General features: G+C 35.4%; 2 protein-coding genes across 4 annotated transcripts in view; both read right to left on the bottom strand.

Annotated features, from left to right (window-relative positions):
* Positions 1 to 192: 192 nt before the first annotated feature.
* Positions 193 to 8,151, bottom strand: LOC128230765 (sperm axonemal maintenance protein CFAP97D1-like). The gene is made up of 6 exons (XM_052943205.1): positions 8,040 to 8,151; positions 7,595 to 7,665; positions 6,411 to 6,535; positions 4,467 to 4,590; positions 2,255 to 2,374; positions 193 to 339 (listed from the first exon to the last, which is right to left on the bottom strand). Exons 1-6 carry the CDS (start codon positions 8,149 to 8,151, stop codon positions 193 to 195), a joined length of 699 nt encoding a protein of 232 aa, XP_052799165.1.
* Positions 8,152 to 12,482: 4,331 nt separating this feature from the next.
* LOC128231564 (RNA polymerase-associated protein CTR9 homolog) overlaps positions 12,483 to 18,930 on the bottom strand; it is a 37,113-nt gene continuing 30,665 nt past the window's right edge. For all 3 annotated transcript variants that reach the window (XM_052944562.1, XM_052944564.1, XM_052944563.1), the window contains exons 22-23: positions 17,374 to 17,538; positions 12,483 to 16,341 (exon numbers count right to left, since the gene is read on the bottom strand). In XM_052944562.1, coding sequence (XP_052800522.1) covers positions 15,951 to 16,341; positions 17,374 to 17,538 — 556 coding nt within the window. In that variant the 3' untranslated portion in view covers positions 12,483 to 15,950. The remainder of the gene's footprint in view (positions 16,342 to 17,373; positions 17,539 to 18,930) is intronic.

The following is an 18,930-nucleotide window of genomic DNA, read 5'->3' as shown; positions in this document are numbered from 1 at the left end:
TTGAAAACGCACAAATATCAAATGACTTTCGATAGTTACTCATCCTTATCGGTAAATTAAAACAATTGTATTTATAGAAGCACTTTATGATTTGTGTGTAACAGTGCATCTTTAAATAAAAGTGCATCTTATAAAAGTACACAACGCTAATCAATTTTCTTTTTTATTGAGGAAGATTTTCGTCTCAACAGCCTAGTTGAAATCGAAAAATTCAAAAACTGGGGTTTCCGGCGTCGAAATGACAGGCAGCGGCGTCACGGGTAATGACGTTGACGTCGCCGTTAATTCGGAATAAGGCGTCCCGGATTTCCGCTTGGTGGGGGAGCTTTGTTGTTGAACCTGGAAAACAAATGATTGATGGTACCTCAAACATTCGTTGCCATTTTTACCACCCCTTAAAGCGACACTTTTATTCAAGATCAATACCAATACACATGTATAACAAACATAAACTTTGGGCGATAAACCTTTAATCACTTACTAAATTAAGCATTTCAGAAAATATCAATTAATGATAACAATATTGTAACCAATTGGTCAGTGCTAAAAGATTTACTGTGGTCTACTATGCTCTCATAAAGGTAGAATACCGTGTTAAATGCTCATTTCTTTAAAATTAAACTCGGTATCTTTCATAAGCATCATTGTTTTCGACATGTGTTATCCTTTTTGGTATATTAAAACAATTGTATTAAATGTGTTTAATCTTATTTGAGGTAAACGTGCGTCTTAAATTAGTTCGCTCTCCTTTTTAATCTTATCACGTGACCTCAAACATTCGTTGTCATTTTTACCACGCCTTCAAGGTTCAAAATCGTGAGTGTTATCTTTTAACGTGACCACGGTCACTGCGATGTCCTGATTTATGAATGACTTTGCGCATTTTTATCTCTCATACAATACAAGTACACCTCTACTATACGCTCCGCCAGTAGCCCAAATCCTAACTTTCAACATAATGTTATCATTTGTGCATATTATATTAATAACTTTTCATCTAGACGTCAAGCCCCAATTTCTCGAAACTTTTTAAGCCTCATATTTATAACCCGAAACACTAAGCTCTTTTTTTCTTTCTTTTTCTCTATGATTTTCGTTATATTTACTTCTTTAAGAGTTTTAAGACTTTATATAGGAATTATCTTTTTGATAATCACGATGAACTATTTTGATTTTATTTTTTAAACCAATTTAAGTATGTATTTTGGCTATTAAATTGAAATAAGTTACACAAGTCTGTTAAGTTTTGATAAATTGGGGCAGGACCTGAAAAAAACACCGGTCACAAATTCGTCGTCACTATGAGTTCAAGCACTTAAAGCTGCACTCTCACAGTTATACCATTTTACAACTTTTTTTATTTTTTGCCTTGGAATGAGCAAATATTTGCTTAAATATCTACAAACCAATGGTAAAAGCTTGCTGACAAAAGATCAGATCGCAGATTTGCATATTTCCGTTAAAAAATAATGTTTTATGGCTTAAACCGTACTAACGGTTTAAGAAAAATGCATAAAACATTAATTTTTAAACTTAAATATAAAAATTCTGCGATCTAATTTTTTGTCAGCAGTCTTATATAACTGGTTTCCATGGGTCTTTGCAAAAATCGGCTCGTTCCAAGACAAAAAAAAAATAAAAAAAAGTGTCAAAACGTTCAATCTGTGAGAGTGCAGCTTTAAATAAAGATCGCTTATGACCTGTGCCTTCATTCTCGTTCAACCGAGTGATGATGCTATGCGTTAGATTTATCACGATCGAACCTGATGAATGAGAAAGGTGCCTCTTGACGGACAACAGGATTCAAGTACCACAAACGGACGTGATTCCACAGACGGGCATACTCGCAATTTTTAAGTTTTTAATGGATTTCACCACAGCCTGTAAACAACCCACTAATTGGGCTAGCCGGTACTAATATGTTTCGCTTCACCTGATTAAAATTGATAACGTTTGACTGCTTATTTGTTAAAATACATGTTAAAACTTGAGAAAACTGGCTTCTCATTGGACAAAGTATAATGTTGACCCCTAAGTTCTTGAATGGGACCGTTATCTTATTACGTGACATTCTATACTAGAAACACAACACATCACTGGACACCTGGCATTCGCCTTCAAGATATTCGGAACAGAAACACGTGTGCGACAGTTTCTTGAAAGTGGATACCACACTAAAGACGCATGTTGCTGGAATTTCGCGTTACGTCCAAGGCGTCAACTACCATGCATACATCGACAGGCGGACACTGACCTTGGCACTGACGCGTTTGTTGGCGGGGGTCTGACGTTCAACCTGTATTTTATACGGGAACTGCTCCTGGCGCCACGTGTGCTGGTACTTGGAGATGTTCCGCAGGTACTGCTGGTTCACCTGAAAACACAGCGTTTATTTGACATATTCCGAGTTCGTTTATTTTATTTTTTTTAATGCAATTTGCAATTTTTACATTTTTTGTTTTATTTTCTTTTTCTTTTTTATTCATCCGTTTGATTTCTTGGAACATGTCAGACAGCTGTTAACACGGTATCACTTATTGTAAATAATACGTAATTGACGTACAAAAAGCAAAATAATATATAGTATATGTGACGTCGTCTGCTTAATTGAGTCCTGTTGACATAGTCACGTTAACAAGAAAAAAATAATAAGAAATAGGATTACAAAACATGTGAAAAGATAAACTAAATAATATTTGAGAAAATATGTAAAATTAGCCATGATTGCCTGTTTTTGAGGCCCGAAAACTTGAAAAATGAAAACGTCACTTTTTCCTCCACAAGATGGCGTCACATAAAAAGACGACAGGAACTTTTTAAATTGCATAAAGAGGCATTAAAAAGTTCAGGTAAACAAATTATCTTTGCGTGCTGTAAGGGCTTTTTAATAACATAGATATACACCAATCTGAAAACTTCGGCCATTATCCAACAGAATTGACTATCTCGAGGCTTGCCGGGGATGGCCGAGTTGTTACGATTGAGATGTGCATAACAACTGACAGGGGTCATAGACGACGTATGGAGACGAAGCGTTCTTAAATTCTTCAGTTAAGTACTGTAAAGTGTATATAACAAGCTGATTTTAAATTAACTCGGTCATGGACTGTAAAATGCACTTTTTACGGATTTTTTATTACGAAATTGAGTGTGGCAAATCATTAGAAGTGTTAAACTAATGCACAGACGGCTGTAGCCCTTTAAGAAATGTTGATATATGCTCAAATATTGTCTTTGAAGTCCACAATTTTAAATTGCGTTACTAACGCGATTCAACAAAAAGCAGTATTAAAAATATAAGTGTTTTCAGATGCATTACCGGGGGGAATAATTTTTTATGGCAAAACAGGAGCGAGGGCCTTTAAGCATTAAAAAAATCACGAAACGGTTAGAATCCTAACTGTATAGAGGAATCGTTTGTATGAAACTGCCTAAGTGGTTTAAATCCAGTGATCTATTTTTATAAAAAATCTAAATAATTGATTACAAGGGAACTGAATGCAAACAGGAAGTGTACTTGCAAAATCAACCGTATGTACTTTATTACCGCCTACGCTAAAAAACTGCGAATAAGTTCATTTTTTCGAATGTTAATTATTTCCTGGTTTAAAATTAACATGTAGCTTAGTTTCTATCTAGTAAATTTCTTCCAATAAGTTATGGTGTCCCGTCGGGACACTTGACACGGAGGTCATAACTGTTGGTGTTCTCATTATATCAATCGGAACACCTCGGCCATTATCCAACATATATCCCGTCTATCCCGAAGCTTACCGGAGATGACCGAGTTGTTACAATTGGGCGTACCCCGCAAAACATTAATATATAAATGACGGGTGCCCTGTGACCCTATATTTTATTTTGGTAGCATTTGAAAAGGTTTTTACGTTCAGACAAAGAATGCACCAAGTGTATGCCAAGAATAATCAAACAAACAAGCTTTCGTGGCCTTGAAATATGGCAAAATAGATAATTGCACGTCCGATTAGAGAACTGTCACAACTGTATACATAATGCATGTTTTTGTAACTTACTTAACATAATAGCATGAAATAAGCTTTAAATTTAAACAAGGATTATATAGGGTCGCCAGGTCTGAACGATTCACATTTTTGTTAATACCTGGTTAACCTCGGCCATTTCCCATCGAAATCAACATACGATGCATGCCGGTACATCAGTAGAAGTACTAGTAGTTCGTAAAAAAAAAGTTAGTGAATTGTAATGTATTAACAAGTATTTTGTTTCACTAAGTTTAAATTCATTGCCAGATTCACAAGAGTAAATTCACTAAGTTTCACTGCTTAATTGAAATTACTACACGATCTACTTGCAGCGTAGTTAAATGCAAATAATGTTGACATAGTAAACCGTCCATATTCATCCGAGTTTGCTATCGATGGAAAATGACCAAGGAGTTTCATAGAGCTAGCTTATTCGTTAGTCAGATTCTTTAAATGGATGACCTGCCACTGAAGAAGCCACTTCTTGTGGTTGTAATGGGGGTACTTCGTCATCAGGCGCCTAAGGATCGCGATGTTCTCGTGCGTGATGCGCAGCAACTCCCTCTGCCGCTTTGTCTTGTTCAGACTGCACGGGAAAACGGACAAGTATGTTAAAATCAACGTTACAAGACCAGCAAAAGCGGACTCTAAAACTACATGGTACGTTTTCTTCACATTACTTAGATATATATGCGTACAAACAGGCGAGTAGCTGCCTATACGCGAGTACGCGGCTGAATCCACATGATTCTGAAATTTAATAAAAAAGAAAAACAGCCAAAGTTGCAGAATGTGAACTTATCAATGAGTACATGATCCTAAAACTGGCCTTTTTCCAGCACTAAATAAAGCACATCAGAACGCCCAGAATACACCATGGTTTTCAAAAAAAAATGAGGGGGCATAAACCCGAATCCCCTTAGCACATTTATGAATCCTCATGAATAAAGGGCTAGCTACGCCACTGACAACTGAGCCAGTACTTCATGTCAGAGTTACGGCACCTTTACTGTTACAGTGAACACGTGTAACACGTGTATAATTTATAATGCTGTTGGTTAACGCTATTTTGAGCTATGTGCTGTATACAAAAACACTTATACAATATTTCTCTTAATTTTGAGATTAGTGTTTTAATTGGACTGAAAATATAATTGGCCAATGAGAAGAATGGACTCACTGAGGTGTATCTAGTACGGTCAATGGTCAATGCTTATATATTTGTATTTTATTCTTAAGCACGAAGGCGTCCGTGCTACCACGGACAAGTTACGTCGATTTTGTGATTTTCCGATGTTGTGGTTTTACGAAAAACAAAAGATCAGCAAAATAAATAACAAATTATAATTATCACACACATGCCATTGAACTCGCCGATGATTGATTTGAGATTTTCTCATTCAAGCAATGAGGCTATCACTGTCCGCTCCGTCGCAGCTAAACGGTGTGCAAATATCGACTTCCGCTGTGAATATTCGTCAATATATGAGCAACTGCCTCGTTGCCGAAATGAGAAATTAACTACCGTATAGGTTTTAACTCCAACCGAACCGATTTAATAATAATATGGCGAAGTACTAACTTTTTAAGGTGAACTCGCCAGGGTTGAATAAGCCGGCCAGGACAAATCTATACGTGAATACAATGAAGGTCGTTACACTGAGCAAAAAAACTATCGCGCTCATCAGATATAGGTCCGTGTCGTTATTAAATGTCAAGAGTTGTTAATTGTTTAAATCTTACTTAATTTCGGCATTTGTTAACGCGAACATTTATACATTAATGTAAAGTTTACATAGTATACTATTTTCTGTTTAATAGTTTTCGGTGGTTTATTGAAAAAAGGGGGAACATGTATACTGTAAAGAAGAAATAATGCAGCGCATTAAAATTCAACTAGTTGAGGCATTTTCACATTTCGCGCGTTTTGTTATATAACTATAGGCATTTTAATTTGTAAGTGAATGTCTTGATCTATTTATTATACAGGTCGTTATTACTGTATTGGGAATTGGCAACTGAAAACGAAACAGATAAGATAAAAAATTAACACCCAAATAAACCAGAAATGGATATTCCAGAGGCCATAAATTGACCCAGATTGGTCTGGGCCATTTTATACAAAGGGAACACATACATAGCGGATCCCCTAAAATCGACCAAGTTTAGTTCAATGCAGGAGGAATATGTAGTAAAATACGCATAAAATGCACCGGACTAGAAAATGAACATAAAATCTGAGGGGAGTACACCCAAACTCCACTGTTATCATTTCAAACCAAATAAATGTCGGTTCTAATGAAGGAGCGCAAGTCAAAATTTAAGCCCCTTAGTTACGCCCACTCTGACGTCAAATCCTGGATCCGCTATTGACATATACCACTAGATCATCTAACCCCCGGTTACCTTTTGGTATGGTGACCCTCCTTGAGTTTGTTGTCCACCACGCCGCCCTTGCGCATGATGTGCGCCATCTTCTCCAGCAGGATCCGGTTGTCACGCTCAATCGTCGCCAGCCGCTCTGCCTCGAACTGTCAAATCATTATTATCATCATCGTCATCATCATCATCATCATCATCATCATCATCATCACCATCACCATCATCACCACCAATGACAACATCATCATCATCATCATCATCATCATCATCATCATCATCATCATCATCATCATCATCATCATCATCATCATCACCATCATCGTCGTCGTCGTCGTCGTCGTCGTCACCATCATCATCATCATCATCATCGCCATCATCATCATCATCATGCGAGTTTCATTTTATACAGTGATTCTAGATTTCTAGATTTTATTCTGTTACAATATTTGCCCCTTAACTGGAAACTACTCGTTTTTTCTAGCACACCGGATAGGCATTTCCGGTGAATTTCCGTGCCAGATGAGTCACGCGCTGTGACGTAATAATTTAAGTTTCTTTTATAATACACGTTATGTAATCATAATTATGAAATTTAAATAGATGAGTTCCATTAACATTAACTTTACAAAAATAAACTTTAAAAAACAAAACAAAATAACCCTTAAAAAACGTAATGTCGAAGGAACTTATTGACGTATGCAGTGCCAGTGAATACAAATTACTGCGCGTCATGACGTCAGTAAACATCATCGCACGCGCTATTTGGTGATATGTACAAAAATGCGTCTTTTTTATATATGTTCTTCACAAAAAATGTTATTTAATGTATGCTAGAAAAATATCTATCATGTGTGTCCGTTAACGGAAACACATGACAGATATTATTAATCTGTATACTGCATAAATTCCGTTTGAATAACAAGTATCTAGTAATTATGCATTTTATAACCAATATTAAAGGGTTTACTCGGATGTTTTGTGAAGTGTAGAAGTGCTCATGTACCAAAATATAATCATGCACAAACATGACTAGTAATACTGGTTGTTATTTGAACTTTACCCGCGTTTTCACTGGTTTGGACCTGCTTTAAGTAGGAATGAGAAAAGCGCCATAGTTTCTCATCGACATTTTAATATCTTTTTTGAGGCAGTTGATATTATTGTTGAAATGGAAACCAAAATTACCATAATTTGCATTATTATCTTACCTGGAGCTTTTTCAGCTTGATGTGAAGGTGCATGTGGACGCGAGGCGGATTGTTGTCAATCACTGGGCGCGCTGAAATAGGCAAACAATAATGGATGGCTTTCAATATTTGACTTAAGATAATCGTATAGACATGTATCATTGACTATATTTACTCTATTTATCAGATAATATTAACACGTTATCCGATTAGCTACATCGTTCTTAGATTCGATTAAGGCTAATATTGAATACTAGCCATAACACATTTATAGTACAAGTTATAAAACCTTTTGAAACACGATTTTCATAAGTTTTTTTTAAGAAAAAAAGAAAAGAATAAATAATATCCATGCAACCTTGAAAGATACAAATATTTTCTTTCAAAAATAATTATTGAGTATATCAATGACACTGTGTCAGTCCCTGATTGTTAACAGCTTTGAAAAACTTTTAAATCGGATTACCTGTGGCGACTTTCGTCCTGTGTGTATTGAACGCCTCCTGGTCCCACATCTTCGCCAGGTATTTGTTGTTTGCTGGCGTCACCGGCTGATACGGACGAACCGCTTTAGCCATTTTTAAATATTTAGAAAAAAAAACTAACCCCCCTTTTTCCCCAGCGCTCGTCTGCTATTGATATATGTCGCGACGTCGCCGCTGACGTGGAAACCTCATTTAAACATTTTGACGTCATTCGACGGTCGCCAAATCGCGCGAGGTATTTGCCGAAATCTTTGATTGATCATTTCAGTTACAGGGCCAATTGCTCGAAAGTACTAAAGCATTCAGGATTAAACAAGCCAAATTTTCACTTAAATCAGGCTTGATTTTACACAACAAATATAACTAAAAGTGATTGTCATAATGACATTTTCCTTTTCAAGACCAAACAACAAAGTTTCTTGAAAGCACTTTTTGTATGACGGAATAAAGTGTGACAAATCATTTGGATAGTTAAAACTAAGATACTGACGGCTTGATTCCTTAAACAAATGTTGATATATGCTTACATTATCTTGTAATACACGATTTTGAATAGCATTAGTAACTTGATTGAACAAAATGCGTTAAGGTCTGATAGTGATATAACATACACAAATAAAAGAAAACTGCTCACACAGGTGGATTTAAACAAATTGCCTTAATCGCACCCATGAAGTAGGGAAATTGTCAAATCCGTCGGGTCGGGGATGTTCCAATCAGCGAACATCCGGCCATGTTTATTTCCTGGGTGACGGTCGATCTCATCGGGCCTGTCAAAACCCCGCCGGTCACGATAACCCGCGATCTATAGTTTTCTATATACAAGCACCCACCCCCTAATACCCCCACCTCATACACACACTTCTCTACGCTGGTGGCAAATATAAAACTATACCCGTATAGAACTACAGTCGAACCCCGTTGGCTCGAACTCGATTGCCTCGTTAGCTCGAACTGGATGTTAAGGACCGATATCTTTATACAGAAGGTAAGAAGTCCCGCCTGGCTCGAATTCCATGAGGCCCGAGGTATCCACCGGTCCCTGTGAGTTCGAGCCAATGGGATTCGACTGTCCTTTTTTCACTTCGCACAAGAGTCCTAGCGTAAAAATACATGTTTTACGACATGTACATTTTGTTACACTAAGGTGGGAGAAAAAAAGCATCTACCGTGACCGCTCGTGTAAAATCATTCACTTACGCATTGTTCTGCGGAAACTCGATAGACCGCGTTTCCATACGCTCGGGTTCATGGGGATGGGATGGATCGGTTATATGGAAGATGCTTGAAGTCTTCTCTGATTTGTCTCAATTCTATGTAAGAAAAAACGTGCTCTCACCAGTTTATATCCAGTTTCAGTGGTCGGCAGCAAGAGGACATGAATCGCAAGGCCGTCAATTACCATTTATCACATACCGCCATAAAACAAGGATTGAGACATACTGTATTTAACAGTTTATTAGTCTTTTATATAGGCTTAATTCATAAAGGCAGTGACATGAAAACTATGGAAATCAGATTGGAATATGCCTTTTTCTGTTTGCAAATTACGAGTCTGATTATAGTCTTGATAAATGATACACTTCCTAGCATGCATGATTGTATATATTAGATTCAACTAATTGGTTTATTACAACACTCATTCTACGGTTATATTTCCAGTGATATTGAGTTTCTACAAGGTAAATCCATTGGTAGGCTTATACAAGCCCTTCCCAGGGAGCCAGGATATATGAATGACTATCCTGTACTCGAATTACGCATGCAGAAATAAAGGTCAACGTCACTGCATGATTGTATGTGTATACTTCCTGTGGTCTGTAAGTTCTACAAGGCAAATCCATTGATAAGCTTAAACAAGACCTTCGCAGGGAGTCAGGATATCTGAATGACTATCCTGTACTCAAAACACGCCTGTAAAGGTCAAGGTCACTGCATGATAACATGTGCACATTTCCAGTGGTCTGGAGGCTTTACATTTTGATGAGCCCATACAAGTCCTTCCCAGGTAGCCAGGATATCTGGATAATTGTCCTGTTCCCAAGACCCATCTACATATTGAAGGTCAAGGTCACTGATTAAATGTGCATATTTCCATTGGCCATAAGGTTTTATACAAGGCACAGACATTAATTAGCTGATACAAGTCATTCTCAGTGAACTAGAATAGCTGAGTGATTATCCTGTACTTAAGACAGCCTTCATATTAAAGGTCAAGGTCACTGGTCATGTGTATATTGCCAGTGGCCGGGAGGTCCTACAAGGCAAATACATTAATGATCTGATAAAAGTAATTCCTAGGCAGCCAGAATATGTGGATAGTTATCCTGTACTCAAAGCAGGCCTGAAGATTAAAGGTCAAGACCTGAAGATTAAAGGTCAGGGTCACTTTTTTTAATAAACAAATAATAACTTGACTTGTATGCAGATTTTAGATTATTGGAGTTACAACTAAGAACCTTTAATGAAACTGACCCGTGTGTGTGTGTAAGCTCATTTATACTCGCACTTGGGCCTTGCCCATTCGTCGAGTGCTCCGTTAAGAGTGTTAGTCATTTTAGGTTTTTGGAGCATAGTGCACAGACAGAATGTAACCCTGGTTAGAGCTACCCTGGTTTTTTAACATGCACTAGTGTAAAGCACTGTCACACCCGGAAAACGATTAGAATTTTAAGTGATGCGACGGGGAATCGAACCTGCGACCCCTGGATTGATAGTCAAGTGTGTGTGCACTAGCCACGGATCTTCCCAAAACATCAATGCATATTTAAATTGGGGGGGGGGGGGGGGGGGGGGTCTTTTGGTCAAGATGTCTGCCTCACTCATTTGAAAAAAAATGCGGGTTTAAACAACATGACCCACGGTACTTTCATACACATGCAGCTTTGAATAATACCAATAAAACAGATAACAGAATGAAAATCCCTATCCTGAAATATTTATTTTGTAAATGAAGGATTCTGGCATCAAGCAGGTTAAGATGGCTTAAACCCCTCTTGATATTGTTTTTAAAGCCATTCATATCACGCTCAAGGTACTTTCAAGGTACAAGGCAATTTCTAATGCAAACGTCCAGGAATATAATGTACAATAGCCTGAAATAGAAAGCTCTCAATCCTAAATTTTATCATCCTAGTTTCTCAAGACCTCTCTGATGTTACCAGTTCAAGTTACTTATAGTTGCCTGGAAATGAGACACGACATTGATTAATATCTGCTTATAGCTGTCTTTAAGATAGGGCTGATATATAAACAAGAGGGCCATGATGGCCCTGGTTCACTCACCTGAGATATATAAACAAAAACACTTCTAATAAACATTTGTTGGGTATCCGCCAAATTTTTCCAACTTTTCCCTAAATAGCTGAAGGTTACACGGTACCATTACAATTTATTTGTCAATCTCCTACGTACATGCAGTTATCTGGACCCTTAAATGGTCTGTGCTTTTTCACAGGAGAAACTGGAGAAAAACTAAATATTTTTAATGAAATATCACATAATGAAAAAACAGTTCCGGTCTTTTTTTTAAATAAATGTGATGAAAGATTTTTGGAATTAAAAAATACCATGTTGTTCCATATAATATAAATATAAAACGCCAATGGTCTTAGAACATCCCTTTATATGCTTCAATTTAATTAAATTTAGCTTTCAGTTGAAATATTTCATGAAAATATGAGTAATTTTTTTTTCCCTTTTTTTATACTACTGTATTTAATAATTGGTCAATATATAAAAAATAAAAGAAATATGCTTCAATTTAATTAAATTTAGCTTTCAGTTAAAATCTTTCATGAAAATAACAGTAAAAATATTTTTTCCAATTTTTTTATACTATTTAATAATTGGTCAATATATAAAAATATTATATTTATATTTGAAGAATTCAAAAGGCTTCCAGCAATGCAAAATAAAAACAAAATTTCATAGATTCTAATGAAACTACATTTTATAATAGATTTTTGCTCGATTACTTTTAAGATTTCTTGATGCTTTAGATGATTCCAGAATTAGGCAACTGCCCAGTGCATGTATTTTCTCAATGTCTACTTTTGGCAGGTTACCATGGTATTACCAATCAAGTTTAAGATGTTATTTTGTTTTCATTTCAGTTCAAACCAAGAGCACTCTGACATCTGCTTTTACATCCTTTAGCAGTACACAAAATCTGACCAAAACATTCCATCCATCATCACTTTACCTCAAGCACTTTGTGCTCAGGTGAGCTAAGAAAAATAACATTAAATGTTACTTATGTGCACAAAAATTTCTCTTCCTGAACTTATTCACAAAACCTTGTTCAGTCGAAGCAATTTTTGGTTGCTTAAAACACAAGAACAGTAGACTCGATATTTAACATTACAGTTACAAAGTCAATATTTCAGACAGGAATAAAACCACTAACAGTTATTTTGGTGGAATTCTTTTATTGTCATATCAATCACCATTCAAAGTTAACACATTTCCATAAGAAAATCAATGACTTACCATAATATACGGTACAATAAATTTCAGAGACAAGTCTTAGAGCTGCAATCTCACAGATGGAACCTTTGGACATATTTTTTGTCTTGGAAAGAGCCAATTTTTGCATGAAGGTTTGGAAATCCAGTGATATAAGACTGCTGACAAAAGATCAGATCACAGTTTTTCATAATTACAATGGATATTTTATGCAAAAAAAATGTATTTTTTTAGTGTTAATAACGCTTTTAGCCATAAAACTTAAATTTTCGAATGTAAATGTTAAGAACTTTGATCTGACATTATGTCACCAGCATTATATCACTGGTTTCCAAATATTTATGCCAAAATTGGTTCATTCAAAGACAGAAAATATATTAGTTGTCAAAGTGGTCATCTGTGAGAAAGCAGCTTTGAATAATACCAATAAAACAGATGCTGTAAGTAATACCATTGAATATAACATTTTGACAAAGACAAGGAAAATTTCCAGAGCATAACTTGTATTTAATAAGTACTATTGTTCAATACAGCTATTTTTTACAGCCTTAAAATCCAGAATGTTTCCAAAAGTATTTGTTCTCTTCAAGCTGCACTCTCACAGAATGTCAGTTTTGACATTCTTTTTTTTGCCTCAGAATTGGCTGATTTTGGCATCAATGCTTTTAATTCAGTCATATAAGATAAATCACAATAGAACAGATCTTAACTGGTTGGTAAAATGCCGAAAGTTTCACTTTTTTTAAAGCGTTAGTAATGCTTTTAGCCATTAAAAACATTTTCTTTAACATAATTATGAACAATAGCGATCTGATCTTTTGTCAGCAGTCTTATATCACTGGTGTCAAGATATTTATGCAGAATTGGCTCATTCAAAAACAAAAAAATAAAAACGATGTCAAAACAGTCAATCTGTGAGAGTGCAGCTTTAACAGAACAGACAACTATACGGTTGATAAACTGATCATTCTTCGGAAAAATATGTTGTCTTAATTGAGTGAACTTAACACCTTAAACACAGAACAAAACATTTATCAAAAATGATGGTAATCAAAAATGATGGAAATCAAAACAATTAAGCACAACAGGGATTTTTATTTAACATTATTGTGCAATGAAAGATTTTTTGAGAAATTCCAACAAATACAAAAGAAAAGAAAAGATCCTATTTACAAAGTTTAGACATACATGTATATACATTGTATATTTAACATCTTCTTCGCTACACAATGTCAAAGACACCATGCAAAATATATACAAAATTCAAAATACCTCTTTTTCAAAAGTTTAGATCATAAACAGCTTTTCGGCTTAAATGCTTCATAGTTTTAACCATATCGTATTGAGATAAAGTACACAACATGTGAATGTTTATTATAACATATGCAGTGTCCAAAAGCACGTGTCAATACCATATCTTAATCGCAAACCTTAAACAGCTTAAAGAGTGCTTGTGTTCAACTGTTAAGTTAAGGGCAGGATCAGTCTGATAAATGTCCTTACAACATTTTTATTAAAATGCAGCTTAATCCAAAAACAGAGTTACGCCTAAAAAGTTATGATCTGAAGCCTTTCGAATCTTTATTGAAACGGAGAGCAGGAATGGAAAGGTAGAAAAAAACATCCTAAGTTCACTTTTTGTTCTATTAATCGTGTAAAATTTACTCTTTTTTTTCTTCTTTTTTTTATAGTTTTAGATTTAAATTAGGAATTATCCATTTTTCATTCATGAAAATTAATTTAGAGAATGTATTTCAGCTAATTGAAATAAGGTCAGTTTAAAAAGGTCCAAAAAATTGGGGCCGGTGTTTCATTGGAAGCAAGAATGTTGTGAAAAGAAGTAGAAAAATAAAATAAAATAATATTACTTTAATGAAAACTTTGGGCAGTTATTACGAACAGTCCCAAGTTCAGATTCAAGACTCGCCTTTGCAAATCTTCATTTTAACTTTCCTTCTGGCAAAGCATTGATGGTAAAATTTACTGATTAATATTACCATTAATATTTCAAATTTAACGTTCAATTTAATTTTACAACTGCTTTTGTAAAAGAAAACGATAAAATAATGAGTTTTTGTTCATTCAAAAAGAATTCTTTACTGAGTATGTGTCTAGACTGTTCATAATAATGGTTCTAGAACTGTACATGAGAAGAATTCAAAACATATATACAGCTATTTTAGTTCCTTTCAACATCATTGGCTGAAAAGCAACATTTTTCACAGTAATAATAGGACGTTTATGCCTCAAGGTTTCTGAATTACTCCTGATAAAAACAATTTTTTCACCATAATATCATGGTAACATGAGAAGTCAGACACGAAGCCAAGGAAAGTCACATCATTTCTGCAGACCTAGAAATTATACCAGTACAGTACAAGTAGGGCATTCTCTGTAATAAACTGGAGCATTTTATGGTTATGAAATACGAAAATACAATTATGGAAAGGAACTTTAACATATCAGTACTTAAAGTATAATAAACCCATATGCATAATAGTACACATTGGGCAGATTGTTCAAAACTATGTTAAAAATAACAACGTTATTAATGTAATGATTGTTAACTTTCAAATCCTTTTTCCACTGGAAGCTTAATGGACACACTTGTGATCTGCAGCATTTCTAACAGGATTATAGATAACTGTTTTAGCTGTTTTTTCTTTATTTGAATAAAATGAGCACATCATTAAATAGTTCCTCTTGAAAAGTTAACAACAATGTCGTTAATCGAGTTGTTAACTTTAACAGTTATGAACAATTAGTATCTACCCATGTTGTTGCTGTTTTATCAAAAGACATGTCGAGCCATGGAACACTTAACTGTCAAAGATAAATAGACATTTCCAACACAAAACATCTCTATACAGCTGAACACAAAACATCTCTATACAGCTGAACACAAACCATCTCTATACAGCTGAACTCAAAACATATCTATACAGCTGAAATCAAAACATCTCTATACAGCTGAACTCAAAACATCTCTATACAGATGAACTCAAAACATCTCTATACAGCTGAACTCAAAACATCTCTATACAGCTGGTTTTGATACGCAATAGAAAATACAACCTGAGCAGAGTAATAAGTACAATTTATAAAACAATTCAGGCTGACATTTCGGGTGATACTAGATGTGTGTGTACCTTAACTGTGTAAACAAACATTCAGCACTATAAAACCTGAACATAGCGATAACAAGCAAGTTATTCTTGAAGTTTTGGCAGCCCAACATATTATTTTATAAACCTTGAGCTCTGGGAGAAGCACTTGTTGGACACTATGTCTGTATGCCTTACATATATTACTCATGAACTTCATGATGGCACTATAAAACTGTGACGATGAGAGAACATATTCAGAAAAAGAAGGGCCCAGTTGAGAGCCATCTGACATTGACTGTAACTCACATTTGTCTACTGTCATTCTGTAGGTGAGCCAGCCGGACTACCTGACCTTGACCTGTTTGGGCTTGGTGACCTTGACCGCCCACTGCCTGAACCTGCAGGTGACCTTGGTGACCCAGCAGGGCTTCCCGACCTTGACCTGCTCCCAGACTTTGACCGTGATCTTGACCTTGAAACTGACCTCGACCTTGCAGACCCTGATCGTGACCCACTGCGTGACCTTGAGCGACTGACACCCCCAGATCTACTGCCTGACCTACTTCTAGAGCGGCTGGCTGACCCTGACCTACTTCCGCTCTGTGACCTTGACCTTGAGCGGTGCACCGAGCCACCATCACCTTCACTGTCAGAGGACATGATTCTCCTCCTCTTGCCCACATTGCCACCTTCATCACTGCCACTGTCCCTGAAAGTGAATGGACAAGTTCTAAGGTACCATGAAATATTACACACTATACTAATATTTTTTAGAATTAAATCAGTAGAAACGCACACAAATTTTCACTCTAAAGACATGCATAACCAAAAGAGAACATAAGCTTGGTATGGCTGCTAACCAGACATATTCCAACTAAGTACTCTAGCTTTAATCTTCTCATAATCCAGATAATTGTACTGAATTCAGATATATTAATTGGAAACAAAGCAGACAAAGGAAAATCCATTCTCAACAATTAGTTGTTTTTATCAATGTTTCATTGCATTACATGACCTAGCGGCAGATGTCGTGGACAGGCTTTTGCACACATCAGGTATATGGGAACTCAAATGGTATTGTCCCTAATCAAAGACACAGAGCATGCAAAAAAATACTTTGTCCATATTCACCAACATCTTGAGTCTGAGTTTCAGACTCGAGCTCCAAAAACTGAATTCTTAAATGTTTCAAAATATCTATAATATAACAAATTTGAACAAAAGATGTGTCACTTCTTGTAGAACAGATGATATGCAACACATAAATCATTTTTTACCATCTGTGCTCCTATAATATCTTTTTTTTACATACAAAATTGAAATTTAGCTTTTTGAGCCTCAAACGCAGATTCAGGATGTAAGTGAATAAAGGCCCTCGTATACGGTTCTAAAAAATAGTTACTCAGTTTGAAAATAATATATTTGGCAATAAAACCTTTCCCCTAAAATAACCTTTTCCCTAGAAATATCAGAATTACCGGCTAACAAGAGCATTGTGAACCCATTGATTTTCAGTCAAAATGGGGGCATAACTCAATAGTAATTAATTACACAGTTATGGGCCTTGCTTAACATGCGCATATTCTCCCTGGTTACAAGTATACAAATTTAAAAATGAATATCTTGAATGGCTTTTGAAATATGGCCAAGGTTAAAGGTCAAGTACTTCATTTTTGTGAGACATCAAAAGAGAAAAAAATTACAACAATTTCCATTAGCTCCATTACAGGAATATACTTACGCTCCGACATCAATTTTGAGTTTCTCCCCCTCCGACTCTGAGCCCTCGCTGGAAGATATCATGGCCTTGGAGACAATCTTACGACGCTGTTTGGCCGACAGCCCGTCGTCATCCAACACCTTTTTCTTCTTCTTGTCCTTAGGCTCCTTCTTCTTGCCCCTCTCCCTGAAAGTTTGCAGCAATGATGCTTTTGCAAGTGTTGTTGCTTTTTGGCAATTTTAGTGGCCAATATTTGGTTCCCAAATGCCAAAAGGTATGTTTTTGTTTTTTTTCCTGTTCTTTTTTTCCCTAAGTGATGATTAAAATTCGAAAAAAAAATCAAGGAGTTTTGTTTTAAAAACTAGTTTCTTGTTGTTGAGGTTAATAAAGCACACAAATAAATGGTTAAGAAAAAGAGTATTTGAGGATTTCCAACCTACATAAATGTGAACCCTATTTTGTGATAAATCGCAATTTTCTCTCCTACAAGGAAAGAGGTCATTTTTCGCAAATACTGCGACAAAACCTACTAGGTGAATATGTAAAAAAATTCTGTCATTTATCTGTTTCGTCTGTCTTCACAAATTAAGTATTCAGTATAAGGTTTCTAATGTACATTTAACAGGGTGCTTATATTTATCAATCCTGAAAAATAGCTGGGGGTCTGTTCTGAGGATCAGGGATTCATGCCCAAAGCTGGGTAAAAGGCATAGATTCCTAAAATTGGAAATTGTAAAGATTATTGTATTTACTGCCAGGTTTTTCCTACAGTTTTTGATGCAAATGTCCGAGCAAAACCAAATGTTTAAAACTGTACAATTTTCTGAAGTTTAAAGCTGCACTCTCACAGATTGAATGTTTTGACAACTTTTTTATTTTTGTCTTGCCAATTTTTGCGAAAATCCATTGATACCAGTGATGTTAGACTCCTGACAAAAATTAGCTCGCATATTTTTATATTTAAGTTTAAAAAATAATGTTTTATGCATTTTTCTTAAACTGTTAGTAACGGTTTAAGCCATAAAACATTAATTTACGAACGAAAATATGAAAATCTGCGATCTGATCTTTTGTCAGCAATCTTTTATCATTAGTTTGCATATATTTACGCAAAAATTTGTTCTTTCCTAGACAAAAAAATAAAAAAAGTTGTAAAAACGGTAAATCTGTGAGAGTTCAGCTTTAAAGTTCTTAATCCTGAGGTCAGAACTTTAAAACCCCTGAATTCATCAACCAATTTGCAGTACTGTTAGATGTTAATGTCTACTGGCCAAACATAATGTTGGTACAATTAGATAAGGCATTGAATGGGGTTCTATATGTCCGAAATTATTTAATAATAATAATATTAATAATAATGATAATAATAATATTAATTTTGTTCTTTATTTCAATTGAAATCAGGGAAGAAATTTACTCTTTTGTAATCTTGTAATGCACTAAAACATTATTGTAATATAAAAAAACCCAAATTAAACCTTTTCGAATGATATAAAAGAGGTTCAATTTTACCAGGCATCCAAATTTCGAAAATATTAGATATCATAAGGTTAATGGCAATCTTTTCACAAATAACTG

This window comes from Mya arenaria, chromosome 4 (genome assembly GCF_026914265.1).
Source record: "Mya arenaria isolate MELC-2E11 chromosome 4, ASM2691426v1".
NCBI classification, from domain to species: domain Eukaryota; kingdom Metazoa; phylum Mollusca; class Bivalvia; order Myida; family Myidae; genus Mya; species Mya arenaria.
Note: the sequence above shows the minus strand (reverse complement) of the source record. Positions and strands in the feature narration are given on the sequence as shown.

Excerpts from the sequence above, each read along its gene's own strand:
- LOC128230765 (XM_052943205.1), bottom strand. The coding sequence starts at position 8,151 with ATGGCTAAAGCGGTTCGTCCGTATCAGCCGGTGACGCCAGCAAACAAC. Across the intron at positions 4,591-6,410 it reads GAGGGTCACCATACCAAAAG|TCTGAACAAGACAAAGCGGC; the intron begins GTAACCGGGGGT and ends TTTCCCGTGCAG. Across the intron at positions 340-2,254 it reads ACAAACGCGTCAGTGCCAAG|GTTCAACAACAAAGCTCCCC; the intron begins GTCAGTGTCCGC and ends TTTGTTTTCCAG.